Below are 21,573 nucleotides of genomic sequence, written 5' to 3'. Positions count from 1 at the left end.
GTGGTAACTGCTAACAGGCACTAAATCTCAATTTAGACAAGATCTTACCATAGCAAAACCATCACAAACGACATTTCACTTTCCACCATTAAATTCTCAAGATTTAGCCGGAACAAAGAGATTTGGATCAAATTCACATATACTAGCACACATCATGCACATATATATATAGACAGAGATAGATCTTGAATTAGCCGGATCCTCAGTACTCAAGGGAGCATAAGTCCGATTCGGATTCAGCAACGACGAGCTCACCAATTCAATCACCGAACCACCAGCGCTAGAACTAGTCGGTGGCGATGCCGAAACTGGCGAAGAGCTGGTAGGAGCCATCACACTTCTCAAGGATTTCCTAAAAAGCAAAGTCTGATTCCTCGACGCCATGGGAGAGGGGGAAGAGCTCGAATTCTCGCTGCAAAGAATTCCAAAACTCTTCAAAATCGACGTCCAAGGATCTGTTAAAGCCGGAGATTGAGGAAGGGAAAGTAGAATCTTGGGAGATGTTTCCAACTAAAGATTTTATTTTTCTATTTTTAAAGCCTTCAACCGTTTTAAATGTGAACCGAACCGAATCGATGTTGAACCAACTCGCCAAATGGATTTTAATTTGTACACATCAGTCTTAAATGGCAGCCACGTCAGCATTTCATTAAATTTTAACCTAATTTTTAACGACAAGGACTAAATCGTAACCAATTTTAAAGTACAGGGACTAAATCGTTATTTTTGAAAGTTCAGGGACCAAATCGTTATTTTAATAAAAGTACAGGGACCAAATGTGTTTTTTAACCGCAAAAGTTTATGTCACGCTTCAAACCATCACGTGGATGTAAAATGACACAAAACTCCTTCCTTTACTACCATGCCAGCCACAAATTTTCATTCAATTGGTTATGTTTCTTGTTTTTCAATTTCACTTTTCATTGTTATAGAAATTTTGATAACAATAGAATCATTTTTTGTTCCTATTTCCAAATTCAGGTAAAAATATTATTACAAAATTATAATAAAAAAAATCAACAGTTGCTTTATAGTTTAATCAATAAAATGATGAAAGTAAAAAAAAAAAAAAACATAATAATAAAATGGTGAAAAGATGGCAGAAACTAGAATGAAAAAAAGAATGAAAAATTAGAAGCTCATATGGTAACATTCTGTTTCTTGTTTCCTTCTTTTTACTAAATTAAAATTGCATCCAATAATGATTTCTTATTCTTTTACTTTTTATTGAAAGAAAAAGATGAAACTTTTATATATTTTTAATCAAACCTTCAAACCAACAATGATAAAATAATATTATTTTATATTTTAAAATAAAAAGGATAACAACAAACAAAAAAATTTGCTTGTATTCTTACCAAAATTTCTACTCAATTTTAAAAACATAAGAAATGAGAAACAATTATGAAAGAGCTTATATTTCTCAAAAACTGAAAGAAAAACAAAAATAAAATAAAAACATTACCAAACACATGAAACCCTAAATTACTGTCATATCAACAGTAATAATCTGACATAGCAACAAAATTGTGCCACATCAACAAGGTTATACATGTAATTATTCCAAATAAAATCCCCATTGAAAAATTCCCTTTTGAAATCAACTTCAGCCTTCTAACAACACAACAGATTTGAGTTTGCCCATCTCCAATAACATAAAGCAAACTTTACAAATCCAATGTAATATGGCCATTGTTAGTTCTGTTCAAAAACCAGAGACAACCTCCTTTTAACCGTTAAGAAAATTCTCAACCAAAACAGAACGTGCACGATAATACTTTCAGCCATGTAGAGATATACAAAAGCCCCAACCCGACCAAGAACCGCCTGCCACGTATTTCAAAGATGAACAAGTAGCTGCTAAACGAGGAGGAGGAGGAGGAGAAGAGAGAAGGCATGCTGAAGAAGCATTGTTATGCGTTTGTTTTTAATGGATGAGTTATTTGCCATTACTTTGCTTCAGAGAGAGCAAAAGGCAAGAGATACAAGCTAAGTTCTTCCATAACTAAGGCATGAGGAGGTAAAGATGTAAGAATCCTTTTAGCAACTGCCCTTCCTTTTATAATGGTAAACTACCCAGAGAAAGGGCTTCCCAAGTGATAAATTATGCTAAAAAAATTGGGGACTCAAAGAGTGTGTTCTAAATTAAGATAAAAATGGAAAAACTGCATCAACAGCCTACTTAATTACACTTCTCAACCATCTCTACAGCGATTCCAGCCTACCCGCCCTGCATCTGCATGAGAGGAGAGGATGATATATTACCTATGTACACCATCGGCACACATGGATTTTTATCTCGCTTGCACCTTTGATAAACCGTGCCGTAATCTCGAGGAGTAAGCTAAAAAATCATTTCTACCTACAACACCAAATGATTTTTGAGGTCAGTGCAAAACCAAAAGAAACACAATGATACTCCCATACTCCCCCCTCTTCGGCTTTCAAAAAAAAATCACAGTGAACTTTATATCAATTAGTTACCATTTCTAGTAATTAGGTCGTGTTTCTTCATCTTGGTCGCCAAAAGCTAGGACCTGAAATACAAAAGAACAAATAGGCTAAAGGTCGAACCCAAGCAGTTTATATTGATAAAAAGGTACTGTTCATATTGGTGAATCTTTTTGATGCTTCACCAGCGACACCATTGATCTTTTATATGGCATCATAATCATATTCTTTGGTTTATTCATAGATGAAAGAATTGTATAAATTAAATCAGTTACCTCTATTTGAAACACGCACAGGACCCTCGTAAGGTTGTCTGTAAGGCATGGAGTTTCTACTGTTTATATCTCTGGAGGGAAATCTCCACCTCTGGCTGTGTAATCTTGTTGGTTCACATGGAGTTCCACCGCAAGAGACAGGACCATAAGATGTTCTACCTCTATCGTGATAACGAGAACCTATATCAAGAAGAGGCAGGGAATCAACATTAAAATATTACAGCAAAATTAAAAGAGATACCGTGACTATGAATTACAAGTATCTATTGTATTGATCTGTCAAATATGTTACAATCTTTACCGTAGAAAGGTCGAGGGATCCTCCAGTTCTCATGTGGTTCATAAGAGTAATGTCTCGTTCTTTCATGGTCGCTGTAGAAGCTTTCGCCGTCCGTATCATCCTCATACTGGAATCTACTGGAATAAGAAGCGGGCGGATCCTCCCATCGAGGCTTCATGCGGTGATCTCCATGGACATAGGTAAACTGATCTTGAGGTGGGGGATGAGGTGGTCTTAAAGGGTAACCCTTGTTGTGAAATGCAGCAGAATCACTTCGCTGGGAATTATTCAATACTCGAGCAGGGATATTGCTGAAAGAGCGAGAAGTAGATTCAGGCATCTGCATCTGAAGATCTCTACGTTCTGAGGCCGGGTAATGAACTGCATCACTTGTTCTTTGAGTAATCCCAGATCCATTTGATGATTGAGCCACTGATTGCACCGAATTATCTTGAGCATTCTACATATTATACATTAACCACGGGGGAAGAAAGAGTTAAGAAAATAAAATGAAAATCAGAATAAATGGAGCAAATGGACAGGTGCTAACATTAGTTTCCATATAGGAACGTTCCAACTCAAAATCATTGGCACATGACTCGTTCCTGGAGAATGAAGGGGGCAGAGGCGGAGGCTGCGGAGGAGGGGAAGATGGAAGTGGTGGGCATGATGGTGGCACATCCTGAGGTAGTGGAGGAGCCATAGGTAAAGGAAAATGCTGCTCAAACTTATCAGGCACAGATTCAACGGCATTTACAACTACAGAATTAGAGGAACTCATTTCAACTTCACAAGGGGGAGCAACATCTTCCATTTCGAGCTCGCCATCAACATCTTCCAGAATATGTCTACGTTTCTCCATAACAGGAAGAGTCTCGAGTTCTTCACATCCTTGAGATGTATGCTCAGGAGTAACAGCCTCAAAGCTCCCTCCATCAGAATCACTTCCCTCGTCTTCGTCCTTAAGCATGCGAGGCATGCAAAAACCAGGTATTTGGAAACTCGAATTGCTGCAGTAGTGTAAAAATTTCAATGAACATATTCCAGCAGTTGCAGGTTATTTTAATAAAAAGACATGGTACAATTCAGACCTTCCATATTCATCAACAAGCATGCCCTCCATTTCCCTGAGAGGATCATCTAGTGACCTTTCTGTTCTGGATGAACGCCGAGAGTAGGCACCCACAGAGGATGAGCCACGGAGGGACTCAAGTTCTCGCATATGAAGACGAATTATTGATTCTGGAAGGACCCCTCTCTGTGACCAAAGCCTTAAAACCTGTAGCAGAAGATGAAATGTGAGTAAGCCAAAACATGGGTATTGAACAAAATATCATTCTAAGTACTTGGGATTATTGAGACCTTAATGCACTGTTTACGGTTTTCCTGCCCATTGATTCCGGGAGGAGCAACAGCAGACAGGAGTCGTGAGAGCACCAACTGAATGGCTGGTGGGTAAATATCAGCAAAATTGCCTAGAGAATTCACAAACAACTTCAGGTAAGGTTTGGAAAAAAAATAACATTCTTCATTAAATCATAGCATTATACTGCTAAAATGACTTGCCTTTTAGATTCTGAGAGCTCTGTGTGATTGAATCAATAAGAAAGAACAGGTCCAACTTTTTATGTAAGCTTGATTCCATGTCCAGAGTCCGAGTGAGAACTTCAACCACCTGGAAAATAATATGATCGAAACTAATTAAAGAGAAGTCCGAAATAATAACTAAACATTGAGAAAAGGCATTATTCAATAATGACCAATGGCGCAACGGAAATTTCCAACATAGTTCAACTTACTGAACAGGGAGCAAAAAGGTTCAGTCTTCTTTTCATAACAGAACGTTTCTAGGAAATCATGCTGTAAGGAAAAGAAAAAAAAGAAGCCCTGTCTCTTGACATTTGACAAGTAGTATACTATTATTCTTACTTTCTCAGCAGGTGTAGAAATACTATATCATAAGATGGTCCTATAACGGGTTATCATGTCATGTACTAGCTTTTTGGCCGTCTCTGTTTTACGATATCATGCTATACTTGTCATTACAATACAGAAAGTTAACTTCAAGGACTAAAGTAGCCATAATCATTAATAGAAAGGATTTGTTTCTTCCAAAAACAAAGCTCAATGGGTGGAGGTAATTTAAGCAATTTTCACCATTAACGTTCAAGTTGAATCAAGAAAATAAAGAAGCTGGAACCTACAAGAGAACCAAGATAGATTCCATGCTTGAATCGATGCTAAGTGTATGTAGTGTTGTACGCTCATGATTTCTTGTTAGAATACTGAATGCAGTTTCAGTCTTCATATCTCAGCACTTCTAATCAAATTTAAATAATGACGATTTCAAAGTAGAGTTAAAATAATGCAGGTGATTTTAACAATCAAAATCCAAGAAGCAGACATTCTATTTTGAGCTAAGTGTTGCCATTGAACATCTGCTCGATCACAGATACACATTGGACATACAATACACTTAGCATACAGTATAGGTCACAAATAGATATGCTTAGGACACATAAGGAACACATTTTGTAGGGACACCGAAGAAAAGGCACCAAGACATAAACAGAAATGACAAAATTAAATAAAAAAAGGAGTATTTCCATCAAGGAACTAAGCTGGCTGCTACATATGAATTAAAGCAAAAAAACCCTATGGGAAAAAAAAACTAAAAAAATAAATGCATCTCAATTCTCACCGAATAAAGAATAATTAGGTGGTATGAGGTGATAGTGATGCTCAAATGCAATTACATTTTTAATTTGAAAGACTTGAGAATACATGACTTTATAATATTATTAAAGAATAATTCACTTCACAAGATTTAAATGCTTAGAATTGAATAGTTAGGAATATATAGGTTTATATTCTCAGTTATTTTATTTTTGGTTAAAAAACACTTTTTGTCCCTATACTTTCGTTTATAACGATTTAATCTCTGTACTTTCAAATTGGTAACAATTTAGTCCTTGAACTTTAATATGTAACAATTTAGTCCTTATAATTTAAAGTTGGTTACGATTTAGTCCTTATCGTGAAACTTTTTTTTTGTTAAGTTTCTTATATATATAGATTGATAAACTAAAGAGAGACCAAATATGTTTATAAATTAGAAAGATTAAATTGTTATATGATAAAATCTAACACTCAATTTTTTAATAAATTTTGTTACGATATAGACTAAATTGTTACAAATTTTAAACTATATGGACTAAATCATTACAAGCTAAAGTTCAAGAACTAAATTGTTACTTTAATGAAAGAATAGGAACTAAATCGTTACAAACTAAATTCAAGAACTAAATTGTTACTTTAATAAAAGTACAAGGACCAAATGTGTTTTTTAACCTTTATTTTTTAATGAAAAGTCATCCGACGGCATACAAAAAGACATCCAATAATAAGGAGCCTAACCAAAAGAAATCTCAATCTAACAAGATCAAACCTAATGGATAATTACAAAAATCTTTAAACACTAAAGCCCAAAGAGAAATATGAAACCAAACAAGGGCCCGACCCTTCCCCCAAGATCTCTCCAACCCCTCTGAAAATTCTATTGTTTCTCTCATTCCACATCCCCCCAGAACAGCAAACCTCAAAAATTGCACATCCCCAAAAGTCTCCTCCAATATCAAACAACACTCTTCAAAGCGAGCACCGCTAACCCCAAAAGTTTGAAACAAAAAATCCCAAACAGATGATGCAAACTGACAAGTCAAAAGGAAGTGATTGAGATCCTTTCTTGACCCTACAAAAAATAACAGTGAACCTATCAAAAAAATTAATGTCTCATGATGCAACCCAAAGTATAAAACCGTACGATGTAAGACCTGTCATACAAAAAAATCTAATCTTCTTTGATATCTCAAGTGTCCCCACAAATCCAGGCTTTCCTCTCAGTCTCAGAAACAGGGAGATGTGCGGAATGAAAATGATGCAGTAAAATATAAATCTCCCACTTGCAAATTGCAATTAAGAATGAAAAGGCATGTAACTAAAAAGTGGAGCTACAAGAATCCAGAAAAGAGATTATAATACCTTAGGGCCAACACCCAACTTTGCACATTCAATAGCTACGCGTGTGGCTCGACCAATGCTATCTTTTGTCCTAGTCAAGTGCCCAAGCATGGCTTCGAAGGATGAAAGAGCAGCATGCGCATCCACATCCTTGCCCATAGGTTTTAATTTTTGAGTCACTGAAGATTCAAATTTAACTTCCTCTGCAGGGGCACCCAAACTTTTTTTGTGAGGACTACAACTGCTACTATTTTGTAGAAGACTACGACTATCTGAAATTGAGATACGATCAACTGAATCCAATGTAAGAGAATTTCCTGTGCCTGCAACAGACAGACTGGACCGTACTTCGGATGCATCTTTTTCAACAACATGATCACCAGAAAAAGGAGATGTTTGATTGTTCGCCAATTCTCTACCATTGACTTCTTTCACATCAAGCCTAAGACAGAAGAATAAAAAAGTTATTTAGAAAGGGCGAGCAGAGGTAACACCAATTTAATATTGAAAAGAAATGATGGAGAACTGTGTTGTTGACTACTCAAACACACCGTCCCTAGAAGACTATTGTTTTAGTATTCACTTCCCTCGGCCTCCACATTGACTGCAAAAATGATGAATCTGAGACTTACATCATAATCAGGACATACTACTAACTAGTAAGCCGCTAAAAATGGTTAAAAAAGGTAGCAATGAACAAACGGGGATGATGCAGTTTAATTATACCCCCAAGGAAAAGAAAGAGAACGTGAAGAGTTTTTTTAATCTTTAACTAAAAGGGATGTTGTGTGACAAGGAAGTATAAAATTAAATATTTTGATCTGTTTTAGATAAAAAGAAAAGATGAATGAAGCAAAACTGTCAATATGCAAAAATTCAACATCATCTTCCCTTCAAATTTATTAGCTTTTACGTATCAGGAAATTTTGCATCCTCTCCATCTTATATCTGGTTCAATATTTTCGCCACAGATGATTGGTATATAATGAGGAAAACTTCTTCCATCAGGAATGGGAAAGGGAGAAGCTGAAAAGGTGTGCCTTTTAATCTCTGAAGCACAGACATTGATTGGGAAGAAACATGACAAGTCGAAGCAATTCATGGGTATTGAAAAGCAGCAAATATGGGAACTTCAGGTAAATTTAATTCTATTAAAATTCTGCAAAACAGAGTAAAAGAGAACATGAAACAATGCTTACATGTTGTTCTCTTCACAATTGTTCACAAGTGCAGGCTTCAGGGACTCGGCTATTATTCCATGACCCTTGTCATCTCCACCACACTTCACTTCATCAGATCCATTCTGATGTGAAAGCTTAGAAATATCATTGGAACCTGCAACAAGTTCACAAACCATCCTATTACTTTCCAAAGATTCAATATGCTTGTCAGGGTTTCCAGATATGATAGCGTGTGGACCAGCAATATTGGTGTTTCCTTCATCCTCAGGAGGAAGTAACCGATCCATTTTGTCACAATTAGATCTGATACTAGCCTGTTCTCTAAAAGGAGACTCGTTTTCCACACTATTAATATGGACTAGTATTCTATCTGAATGAAAGCCTAGCTGGGAATCACGATTATCAGTGACATCAATATGTTCTCCCCCACCATCCAGTACAACATCGTCCTTGAAATCTTGTTGTTGATTCTGTAAATTTTGATCTGCTTGATGATCATATTCGACTTCTAAAGTTGTTTTTCCATTCTCTTCAGTGACTCTGTGATTCACACTGGTATAGAATCCTTGATCTTCCACTTCAGAGGGGCCATCATAAAAAGGTTTACTCTGCAGCCCTAAACAACTCTCTTTGGTTTCCATGTGCAAATGAGAGGAGCTACATGTAGAAGTTACGAGGCATCCGTTCATAGAAGTTCGCATTGATACAGTGGTTTCGGCTTCGACCTGATCTTCCTCAGCCACATTAGCTGACATGGCCTCTAAAGCACGATGGAGGCGTTTTGATGGTGGTAAAACAGATTCACCATCAACTGAGCAATAAAATGGTTGGTCTTTCTTAAAAGTACAAAGCTGAGACCGATTTCCAGAGAATTGAGTGCAAACCTTCGAAGGTGATGTGTAATTCGAAACACCATTTCCTGTATCCAAACCTCTATCAACACTACCATCAGCAGTTTTTGAATAGTCGCTGACTTTTCCAGCAAGATTGATAGCTACTACTTCCTTTTGGTTCTGTTCTTCTGTGTCTGAATGTCTTTTACATTCTTCTGAAGATGATAATTTGCTCATCCGAACTCTGGCTCGTTTCACTAATGGAAGATGTTCGTCACCATCTTCTTTGGAACATCTTTCTGTCCTATTCTCACAATCATTTTGTGAACATTGATTAGAGTTGTCCACCACAGCCTCCAAAATCTCCTCCTTGTCTTGTGTACCACCATTATCTCCAGATGCATCATTGACCACTCGTTTTCTATTCGGCTTCCTTTTTTTTCTAATGACTACAGCCTTTATCTGGAGATCAAGTCCTTTGCCAAGCTCAACATCCCTCTCCAAACACTGCACAGCAGTTTCTGAGTGTTCGAATTTACATCCAGAATCTATAGTGCTGCATTCATTCAGGCTATAGGTATCAGAGTCAGCTGTAACAATTTCAGAAGCATTGTCTTCAATGCTAACATTTGAAATTAAAGCTTCTGAAGTTGCATCATCACAGTCAGATCCATCAGGTGATTTTCTGTTTCGCTTATTCCGTCTCAATAACTCTTCAGGAATGTTATTGGCCACTATGTCCCCACTATTGAATGGGCTTGCCAGGTGTTGCAACCTGCGCGACTCCACCCTAGATGAGCTTCTAGATTTCTGGACAGGTCCATTTCTCCTTGTGACAGAGCTTTTTAATCTTGATCCTCCAGATCTTTTCCTAGAGGAGGTAGTAGCAGGAAAGGGTTGCTCAGAAAGAACAGCATCAGTAGCTTCATCCCGCAAGGCCACTTTGTCAAGCAAAGAACTGCCTTGTGCACAAGCCAACACAAATTTTATAGGAAGAACCGGTTCACTCGTGTCTCTAGAAGAAAGTGAATTATTTGACTGCAGATTGTTATTATTTGCTACAGGAGCTTCAGTTTCATCTTTTGATCCAACGTTGGCAGATGAATCTACAACACTACCACCATTTACTCGAGCTACATCTTCAGAAGAGATAATCTCATCATTATTATCGCATTCTTTTAACTTCTCATGACAATCAATGATCTCCTGTACAGCACGAACAAAATCGGCACCCTTTCCTTGGCGTTTAACCAAAAGAGATTGCTTCTTCTCTTCAGTAAATGCCTCTACGTCAGCAGGGTTACAAAAGGCTCTGCATCAAGAAATATTGATGTGAATAACATAAATTGCCAAGTTTTATCCATGTCCAAATCATTATACCTTTCAACTTGTAAGAGCAACCAAGGAAAAAGGCAAAAAAATCACAATAACTATTACTACTGCAATTCTAAGCAAGAGAATAACACCAATACTGTAAGTCCTCTTAGTCAAGGTTACAATTCTCTATAGAATTTAATAAAGTTGCATTGCCCCAATTTAAATGTTATTTTATCAGGTGCGCCTCAATTCACTCCAACGACAGCTTTTCGTCGCCTCTTGCCTTAAGGCAATAAGGAGGCTTGTCACCTTGAGGTGCGTCTTGCACTTTGAAAACACTGCCCACACATCAACACAAATATCACAAAGATACTAAAGAAGACTAACAACTTGATCCAACTAGCACTCAGCTCCTTCATAACTCTAATTTCCACCTCTTTATCCATCTTTCTGATAGACGCAAAAATATAAAAGAAGGGGGAGTCTTGTATACTTCTAAGCCCCCTTCCAGCCACAATTTTGCCTCAAAGCTTACCTTTCACAAAGATATGAGACATAATGCCAGATATAAAATTAAAAGTCCAAAAAACCACTTCTAATTGTAGCCTTTCTTCTCCAAATCTATTGAAAAGCCAAGCTTGCCGGCTGGCATTTTCTTTTCTTGTCAAAAACCTCTAAGTCTTCTTTTAATGGCATTTTGTTGATTTAAAATGACAAATTAATAGGACTTTAACCTTAAAAATTGTATCAAACGGTTCAAATATCCATGACAATTGTTTATCTTACCTTTCTGGTACACTAAAACACATTGAATACTGCCAAATTCCACCTCTTCAAGTCTGCTGCATAACAATATATTCTATATTGTTCAGCCTTACGTCTGTTAGGTCTTAAAGGCATATGAACAGAGGGTTATGAAATCACTTTGCTTGTAATTAAAAGGAAAGGAAAACAATTCCTCCCCACTAAAAAGATCGATTGCCTGTTGCCTCTATCACCATAGGCATAAGCCTCTTTTTCTTGGGCATGAGCGAAAACCTTGACGCACTTTACTGCCAACTCGCCTCAAGGCATGCCTCAAAGTACACCTCAAGGGAGTATGAAAACATTGTTTGTAATCAAGAACTAAGGTTTCTTCAAGAAAAATGAAAGCATTCAAGAAGGCTTTAAAAAAATCCAAAACCACAACAGCAATTCTACCTTGCATGCTTTCTTTTATAATAGTATACAGATCCCTTATTCCATGTGGTGTCTTACTACTGTTTTACTACTGTTTATCGCTGATTGTTCAAGATTGGAAGGCCTTACTTCATTAGTTTTGGAGGAGGCTTCCTCGTCTCCTGTCCCTAGGCTGGTTTGTGCCTCTTTTGTTGATATATATATATTATTCAATCGTTTTTTCAAAATCAAAATGGAAGCCAAATAACAGACCTAACAAGACAAAAACAAACTCGAACAAGACCAAGAAATAATTACCCTAGTTATTGATGCTCAAAGAGACACACTAAACTTGACGAATGGCCACACCTCTTCACAAGACCTCTCAGACCCTCTAAATCACCTATTCCTCCCAAGCCAAATACTCCATGAAATAGAAAAAGGACTAGCATGACAGAGAACAAAACCCTTATCACGAAAAGGTATATGAAACAGTCAAATATTCCAAAAAACAGCAAGAGGTTTACCATGCAAGAGAACACAACCCTTATCACCAAAAGATGCATGAAACAAAACCTCTCCGTCATAAGACAACAATTGCTACTACAAACCATGCAAACATCCCCCATCCCATGTTTTAAAAAGCTTTTGAGGCTTACGCCTTGAGGCTCGCCTCAAGGCAAGGCTCTAGCTTTTAGCCTCGAGACTTACGCCTTCTTTGAACCATAAGAGGCTTACGCCTCTCATAGAAGAGGCTTACGCCTCTTTGAAGACACACTGAGGCTTAAAGTCTTTACGCCTCGTGTAATGATTAGAACAATTTTTGTAATTTGCCCAATTCTTACAAAATATAAAGGTTTCTTTGCATATGGAATAGGTGTGGCGATGATTCAATCTATCACTACTTTTACTAATTGGACTTTAAAAACATTGGAGACAAATTTTATAGAATAAGTCAATCATATTAGTGATAATAGTACTAGTGATAATAGTAGCGATATTAGTAGTGATATTGAGGATCTTCTTTTAGGATTTTTATTTAAGTGGTAACTAACAGGTGATTTTTTTATACTTTTATATAACTATTATATTTAGCAATACTTGATCATACAAATTTTAGATTTGTATAATTTTTTAATTAAAATTGAGGCTTACGCCTCATACCGCCTCGAGGCTTACGCCTCACCTATTCAAGAGGAAAAGCCTCGAGGCAGCTTTTAGCCTTTTAAAACATTGCCCCCACCTCCAATAAAAAAAAAAAAATAGGGCATCAAGAAAGCAAACTTGCATCTCCAGAGGATGTGATCCAGATCCCCATCCCTATATAAATTCACTAATGCGACCTCAACAAGAAGGATGAATGCCTCAAAGTATGGATTCATAGTACCATAGGGTTGCAATCAGGTGGGAGCTTTTCAATTTTGATTTCAAGTGATAGCTTTTTTTAGACTTTTCTGGAATCTGTGATCTTGAACTATACTTTATCTCATTGAATTAATTCTCCGGTTCCAAAAAAAAAAAAAGTATGGTTCATAGTATCGACCCTCCTATGTAAGATTCGTCGAACAAAGAATTTGACCTTCTTGGAGATTTTAGTCTTCCACAATGACAATCGAGGGTTTCCAAAGTATAAGGGCTATTGAAAATGAGGAGAGAACAACAAAATAACCCAGAGGGACTAGGGGACCAGAAATGAGTATCCTTACCACACAAATGGAGATGGAAGTCTCCAAGTAAGGAAAGAAGAACAAACATGTCCAACATCTCATCCAATATAGGACGATGAAAACCAAAGTTAAACAAATAAGAATTAGGCAAAGGAACAAAATTCAAGGTTCCAAGGAGGCTATCACCCACCAGCAATCATCCATAAACTGAGTGTTCAAGCCATCCCCAACAAAGCACTCTAAAAAATTAGGAGATTGTTTTAACACTGACAAGTTCAAAGCTTCATAACAGTGTGATCTCACCGATCTATTCGTTAATTGTTCTCCTAGTATGATTTTTATGAATTGGGACGCCTTTATAACTCCTATGTTTTGATTCTCTTTGGGTTTCTATTTTATCTCTTTTCATTTTTCTTTTCACTCCACTGGGTGTTTGTATATTTGAATAATTTTTGTTCATTTTCATCTATCAATGAATAGTTTGTATCTTGTTAAAAAAATAACTTTGACAATCACATTTTCCTAGCTTGTATTTGATTTTTCAAGCAAATATGCTTCTTTTGATGAGGATTTCATAGGCATGAACTTCCCTCTTTAATACATTACAAGGAATAAATCTCCACTGGGATTATAATGGATAGTAGTATTTGGACTTTAAACTCCTTTGGAGCCATCTCCTCCAAATCTCTTTTTAACCGTTGGGTGTCTCTCATGGTAAGTGCCTTCCCACATTAGATTCTAATCTATGGAGTTGAAAATTGTGGAGAAAATTAAATTTCTTGCTTAGCAAGTTTTTTTATACCAAATGAGTGTCCAGAAACTTTTGACATTATCAAACAAACTTATAGAATTTTAAATCTTAGATAGATGCCCATTGTGGTTCAAAGTTTGAACTCGTTCCTTCTAAGCCCATCGGTTTTTCACCGACTCTTGGCAAGATTAATACCAATAAAATCATCCAAATGTTTTCTTCTATAGCTTGTGTGTTTTATGCAAGCAAGCTTCTAGAGAGATATAAGTCATCTATGGCATTGGCTTTTCGTTTCTCATTTGCTCTTCCCTGAAGTTGCTTGAAAGATAAGAGTTTTTTTCAGAATGCCTTTATAGAGGTTCAATTCAATTTTTGTATAAGAAAAAAAGTATACCTTCAGAAAAGAACAAAACAGCCTAAGAGCAGGGTTGAGATTTGAGAAAGCCCCCACCCAGGAAACTAGAACATTAAGGCTTTTCAATCATGGAGGATAATTGATAAGCTGTAATTACATCCCTCCCGGGCTTAAGCACGAGGCGCAAAGAGAAGCACCGAACTTTTTTTAACCGCATTACATTAAAAAAAATACATAAATATATATGTAGAGTACATAAACATAATAATAAACATCCATGGGAAGAAATGAAGATGAGAGATAGAGTTGAAGGTGTGAGATAGAAAGAGTCAATAGTGTTGAGATAGTGAGAAAGAAAATTACACAAAGAACTTGAGTGATATGGAGAGAAAGAACCTAAGTGAGATGGAGAGAGAGACAGAGAGGGGCAGGTCGTGGGTTGGGAGAGAGAGCTTACCTTACTCAACATTTTGAAACAAAGAAGGAGATGAAACATGAAGAAGAAGAGTCATGGAGATGAAAAAATCACTAAATGCAAACGGATTATTGAGTTTAGGTACTGCCATAATGGGCATCGTGTTGGCCTGCCAGAGATGGAGAAAAAAAACTAAATACAAGGGTTTTTTCATTTAAGGGCACAATTTTTTTAATAAAAAAAAATTCAACAGAGAAGTCTTGAAGGTGCACATCTTTGCACCTCACAGCCTCAAGGGACAGACATGCACTTATAGCATACCTCCTAACCTCGCCTCACCTATTCAAAGCAAGGCGCTAGTGTTGCACCTAAGAGGCTCCTAGTGGGCTTTTCATAACACTATTTTTGGGGAACTCGTGACTGAAGATGTTTGGAATTTTTCTTGGAATGGAAATGGATGCCACCCCCATCGTCATTTGGTGATCTGGGATCGAGTCTCATTACCGAAAAATTATGGTGGCTTAGTCTTGGGTGGTTTTCAAAGGAAAAAACAATGCCCATCTTCAAAAGTGACTGTGGCGCTTCACTCAAGAAGGCAACCCTCCGTGGAAGCGAGTGATAACAAGCATTTATGGCACGGAGAATCATGGTTGGCTGCCTCAACCGCCCAAAGGAAGCAGTAGAGGAAGACCTTTGGGTGGCCATTGAGCAGCAAAGACATTCTTTCATGAGCTTTCTCTCTTTTAAAGTCCATAGAATCAAGTTTTGGAAGGACAATTGGCTCGGCAACATGCCTTTTGAAATTAATTTCCGGACTTTGTACCATATTTCCATGAAGAAAGAATGCATGGTGGCTGATTGCTGGGAAGTGAACAGGGAGATTGGAACCTAGGCTTCAGAAGAGGTATCTTAGATCGAGAGGTGCAAGGCTGGATCCATTTGGTGGAGCTCCTGAATTCTTTTTGTTGGGGAAATGGTGAGACGAGGTGGAATGGGCTTTGAATGGTGAGAAGAGATTTACTACCAAGTCTTCCTTTTTGAAATTATCTGAAGTTACTCCTAAGCTTAAAGCTCCTCTCATTAAAAAGATTTGGAACTTTAATTGCACAAAGAAAGTGAAGGTGTTCCTGTGGAGCATGGCCTATAGAAGCATCAACACCCACGAAAACCTACAGAAAAAACTGCAGAACTGGGCTTTATCCCCCTCGGCATGCCCGCTTTGTCTTAGTAGTGGAGAATCAACGGACCACATTTTCCTTCATTACCAGTTTGCAACAAGAGGATGGTCCTTTTTATTGAAGGAATGTGGGCTGTACGGATGTTTACCTCGGATGATAGATGATTGGCACTTAGAAATTGTTCAAGGAGTTGTGCTAGCCGAGCTCTTATTTGGTGTATTTCAAGGAAAGAAACTAAAGAGTTTTCAACAATACCTCCACCCCTTTTGAAATTTTTTGTGAAAATGTACAAATTACAACAGCCTCTTGGTGCCTCACAAATAGGAGATTCTTTTGTAATTACTCTCTCGAGATTGGAAAGCTGTAATGTATTAGCTCTTTAGGGGAGGGCCACCTTGGCCCCCGCCCTTAGGTTGTTGCACCCTTTTTTGTCATTAATACATATTGTTTCTTATCAAAAAAAAAATAATAATAAAAAAAAAAGATGCTCAAATCATTGATGATTACATCCTATACGAACTAGCCATATATGTTGTTTAGACAAATAAGGCTTCAAAATTATTTTTTATATATGTTGATTAAACAAATGGGTGCATTACCCAGCTAATATAATCTTGTTAAACTTGATCAGGCTACAATCAAGATTTCCTTGCCTGTCCAAACAAGAACTAACTACAAGTTCAACTTCAATAAATCATGGCATAGTCATACAAATCAATCAATTAGCTCCTTGAACAAGAAAGAACTACTTGAAAAATATGGAAGCTTCGGTGGGAGGAACTAACGTAGTAACGTCAATGTTCTCAAATATGGTTGCCTTGCATAACCTTGTGATAAGACAAGGACTAACTACCAAATCTCTTGGCCTCAAACATAATATGACAATCATAGAAGGAAAGTAAACACACAATAAAATAGGTCAAGTTGCCTAGAAATCATATAATACACTACCAAATTTTTATTTTTTAAGATTGTTACATTGAAGGTTTTGGGATCACACGAAAGGGAAAAAAAAAAAGAAAAAAGTTGCTTCTTGCATGTTCTAGATTGTGGTTACAACTTCCTCAAAGTGTTAATGCAATATTATTTATTATTAAAAAAAAGATGTTTTAGAATCCATTCAATATTTGTAATCTTAAATTTTAGGAATCCACTGTCGAGCCAAATATTAGTGATGCAGTGAGTTTGGTTTTATATTAGTTTGTTAGTTAGGTTGGCTCCTTTTAAATAGCCAACCCTTTCCTTTGTAAAAATAAGAATCTGAATAAAGAATTTCTTCAAGAAATTGGTTTACACCAAATTGGTATCAGAGCCCTCGAAAAATCATAGGACCTGATGGCCGGCAAGAACACAGCGATTCCGGCAAGGGACCCATGGTGGATCCCGATACCTCTCAACCTTTATCACCTAAATCTACCACCAACCTTTTGCTGTTGATGGAGGATGTTGATGGAGGATTCTTTAGGTGAAGTTCGGTCTAGCATCCACAACATCCATGAACTTGTGGGGAACTTAGGCCGCCAACTGGAACTTATATCAATAAAGCAAGAACGTCTTCGATTGGACCTGGGTAACAGAAACAATGAAGAACACGGCGACCAACGCCAGAATCGACCAAGAAACAAATTGCGCACTCCGTAAACAGCAAGAAACGTGGGAGGCCATGAACGTCGTCGCCAAGATTTGCAATTATGTATTCAAGATTCGGATTTTTCTAATGACGAAGGGGATTTTGTTCAAGAGTGGGAGGTTCAAGAACAAGAATTCAATCGACGAATCGTTATTGAGATGTTTGGATCAAGAATTTCACAAGAATTGTCAAGATGAGCTAATGGAAGGGAGAATCTTCTACTGACCTCTGACTTTTTCCAAGAAAAACTCTCTCAGATAAGTTCAATCAACATAGAAGATGAATTTCTTTTGAGTTTTTCTGATTATTTCGATGGAGATGAAATTTTATTTTGTTTGGAGAAACTTTTCACTAACACTGTAGAATTTGATAAAGATCCTAAAGAAAAGCATGTGGCTAAAGTTGAGAAAGGCATGGTTGAAGCTGATATTATTGAAGTTAGAAAAACTGGAGAAAGTTCAATTTACCAACCTCAAGAATTCGAATCTGATTCGTTGCATGAAGGTCATGCTGTGATTGAATTGCGATTAATTTCTTTGAAGAACCAAGATCTTGCTAGAAAAGAATTGGGTTCTTTACAAATTAGTAATATAACTAGAGGAAGTGAAGAAGTTATGGGTCGACTGCTGAATTCTTTGTGTGATTTTGCACTCAGTTGGATGATTAACACACTGCTTTATTGGTGTTTTGACGAATTGAAGACAATATTTTCAGTTGAAGTATATTTGAATCACAAAAGGAATAGAGATTCAGTTCTGAAAGTTTGCTTACTTCCTCCTATTTTGATTCCTTTTAAACTCGAGGACGAGTTTTTCTTTTAAGAGGGAAGGAAACTGATGCAGTGAGTTCGGTTTTATATTAGTTTGTTAGTTAGGTTGTTAGGTTGGCTCCTTATAAATAGCCAACCCTTTCCTTTGAAAAATCAGAATCTGAATAGAGAATTTCTTCAAGAAATTGGTTTACACCAATTAGGGTCAACTCAAGCCTAGTCAAACACCTAATGAAAGGTTGGTTTGAATACCTAGTTCTTGAGAACAAATCCAAACCCCTAGAGGCCTTCACTTATTTTGTTTTGTTATGGGATAATCTAACTTGCCTAACAAGCGATCCCAAGGAGTTGTCCTCTTAAAATGCCACAGGAATTTCTACTTGTCTAGCGTGAAATGCTGAAAAACCACTCATAAAGAATATGCAAAATAAATAGTTGGAAACTTCTTAATCTTGTGGTTCAATGAAAATTACACGTCCATATTTGTCCTCCCAAAGAGTATAATTAGTTGGAGCATTAGACGAGACAATAGAAAGAACGAAAGAGAAGTGCCACTTCGAACACCTTGAGCAAGTTCAATTTAATGATGATCCATTATCCTAGAAGAATGACAACAAAAAACCATCAAAAAACCATCAAGGTCATCACTCACTCCATCATTCTATTCCCCAAAAGAACATGTGCAACGTCAGTAACAAGAGGCAAGATCAAGTTCAAAACTAAACATCCTACGTTAAACTTGTTACAATCTCCATCTTTACTAACCTACTTCACTCCTACTATCTCCAACTCATCTCCTCCTTGTCAACTAACAACTCGTATTCCCCTTTCAGCCAAATCTGCCCTTCCCTAATTAACACTTATAACCTATGCTTTTTTCTCCTCCAATCTCATGACAAAGTGGTTATTGGTCCAAACCTTGCAATCCAATATTGTGTGTTGGGCTCCCCATCACAAGATAGTAAAGGGTCAACGCACATCATTCGATGATGAACATATACAAAAGGGTAGCTAATTAGAACTTGCATGACTAGCAATAAAGCAGAAAAGTATAAATATTGAGGCCACCCAGCAAACACAATGATTCAGCAACTTCCCCAAAAATATAAAAATAAAAAATAAAAATTTAATTTCAACGGTAGCAAAATTATAAACTATAAAGAAATTTGCTAAAATCAGTACAAAGTTCCAAAGAAATTTGAGTCAGAAGTATCTAGAGTGTGTTGAGTACTCACATCTGCTGGGTCCCGAAGAAGTAAACAAGAACTTTCTTCCAATCGGCTGAGTAACCCCATTTCTCTGGCTCGCTCACCTGTCATCAAAATCAGTTTGCTGAGCACGTTTAAATTGTACATGAAAACACTAAATCTACAATCTTTTCTTTGATAACTACTAAAACTGGCCAGAAAGATTAGAAAACGTCTGATCCATAAATATTGACAGAAAAGAAGCGAAGCGAAGCGGCAGGGTGGAAATTAGCAACACAAAATTGCTCGTTCTGAATTCACAGTAAGGTTTCATGTGATGATTCACTTCCAACATCTTTACCAGGTTTGTTACCTTGGGGGTAAACTTTAAGTTGTAACAAATATCAGTACATCTACTATTTATCAAAAGCAAAGAGTAAAACAGTCAAGAAGAGCCAAAAAAACGCAAATTTCCAAATCTTGTAGATTTCATTCAGTTTCACAATCATATCCACTTCCCAATAACCCGTCAAAAGATTATAAACCAGAAAGTCGACGTTTCCCTCAAATCTGTGAACTTGAATTGCAAAAGCTTCCGAATTGAGCAAAGAAAACCCATCAAATATCCATAAAGGTAAAATCTTTTCTCAATCAGAACCACCGCAATCTTCCCAAACAATCACCGACGCTGTGCCAGACCACACATCATTCCAAAAAGCAAACACCTTAAAAAACATGCAAAATCCAAAACCCTCACTTAAAGCACGAAAGAAACCACTACCCCCATCCCAAAAAAAAAAAAAAGAACAAAGTTCAATCAACTAAATAATACCGTAGCAGGCCAAGCCGGGAATCCTTTCACTTTAGCCAGCACGAGATCCCCTACTTTCCACTGCCGGCGCGAGGCGGCAGCAACAGCGGCTTTACCAGCACCCTTTCTCCGACTCGGCGCCATAGCAACAACCGCAGGGGGCTTCGATTGAACAAAGAAACCCACTATTTGAACTCAATTGGAAGCACAAAACCCCCAACAAGCAGAAATAGCCCGAAGAATTGGAAGTCGTTGCACCGACAAAAGAACTTCAAGTAATCAACAGACATTGGAAAGAAAATCAGTCCGATATAGAAGCTTCCAGTGATGGGAAGACGAAGTAAATTAGTTCCAGCAAACCCTAAAATCCCACAGCAAGAGAGAGAAAGAGAGAGAAGCGAAGAAGGAAAAAAAAAACCAGACTGTAGAGTTTTTTTGTTCGTGGAAGGAGCGCTTTCACACAGAGAGATATGAGTTGGTTAGGTGAGCGAGAATCTAAAATACACCGAGCGTATAATAGAACTATTTTCACTAGTTGTTCTAACGTGCGCTTCGTTGAATGAATTAATATCTTGCTTTCTTATGCCGTGTGAATAACACGTGACCCACCAATCAATCATTCGGCACCAGGCCCGGCCCATACTTGCCAGGTTTTTGGGTGGGCCGCCTTCTGAATGATTCAGTGGCCCAATGGCCCACAGGAGGAAATAGTATGGGGGAAAATTGCATTTTTACCCCTTTTTTTCCAATTTGGATGAATCTGTAATTTTATTTTCAGCTAGGTTTTTGTAAGAATAATTTTTTAAGACTGTGCTATAAATTTGATGGAGTTTTGAAAAAAAAATGATACTATTGATTTCATACCTATATTATATTGTGTCTTAGTTAGTATCTTTAGTTTAGATAAATTAACGATTAATGGGTCAATGTTACGAAAGTTTGACAAAATATAAAAATTGCAATACTTATGAAAATTGATTCACTCTACCAAGTTTAAGAGTAATTTTTTTTTTTTTCAAATATTGTCACGTCGGTTTTGATTTGAGGTTACTTTAAAACATACGCATAAACAATTTGCAAAGTATTATAAAAAATTGTGACAATTTTATTAATAGAGCATTCCATTTATAATAAAAAGACTATTGTTATTGTTTTATATATTGTTAAGTGGTTAAGGCGTGACAACTTTTTTTTATCTATAACTTCAAACTTATCAATCGAAAATCAATTAAACGCTACTTGAAAATGAAAATACACTTCTGCTTATAAATTTGTTCTCATTGAACCATTTGTAT

The 21,573-nt window shown here is 37.0% G+C and overlaps 1 protein-coding gene across 1 annotated transcript; it reads right to left on the bottom strand.

The window, feature by feature from the left end:
• Positions 1-1,897: 1,897 nt before the first annotated feature.
• On the bottom strand, positions 1,898-20,727 carry LOC111018439 (protein HUA2-LIKE 3). The gene is made up of 12 exons (XM_022294520.2): positions 20,300-20,727; positions 19,516-19,592; positions 8,226-10,352; positions 7,048-7,468; positions 4,573-4,681; positions 4,369-4,481; positions 4,098-4,285; positions 3,557-4,016; positions 3,028-3,466; positions 2,727-2,906; positions 2,485-2,537; positions 1,898-2,362 (listed from the first exon to the last, which is right to left on the bottom strand). The coding sequence occupies exons 1-11, from the start codon at positions 20,420-20,422 to the stop codon at positions 2,512-2,514; spliced, it is 4,263 nt and encodes a 1,420-aa protein (XP_022150212.1). The 5' UTR covers positions 20,423-20,727; the 3' UTR covers positions 1,898-2,362; positions 2,485-2,511.
• Positions 20,728-21,573: the final 846 nt, after the last annotated feature.

This window comes from Momordica charantia (assembly GCF_013281855.1).
Source record: "Momordica charantia cultivar OHB3-1 chromosome 9 unlocalized genomic scaffold, Mcharantia_2.0 BLBB01000009.1, whole genome shotgun sequence".
NCBI classification, from domain to species: domain Eukaryota; kingdom Viridiplantae; phylum Streptophyta; class Magnoliopsida; order Cucurbitales; family Cucurbitaceae; genus Momordica; species Momordica charantia.
This window is presented reverse-complemented; position numbering and strand designations above follow the sequence as displayed.

What these genes read in the sequence shown, in the direction of transcription:
- LOC111018439 (XM_022294520.2), bottom strand. Translation starts at nt 20,422, where the DNA reads ATGGCGCCGAGTCGGAGAAAGGGTGCTGGTAAAGCCGCTGTTGCTGCC. An exon ending in AATTGTGAAGAGAACAACAT is followed by an intron (nt 7,469 to 8,225) that starts GTAAGCATTGTT and finishes CTTCTGTCTTAG; the next exon opens with GCTTGATGTGAAAGAAGTCA. An exon ending in CTTGTTGATGAATATGGAAG is followed by an intron (nt 4,017 to 4,097) that starts GTCTGAATTGTA and finishes ACACTACTGCAG; the next exon opens with CAATTCGAGTTTCCAAATAC.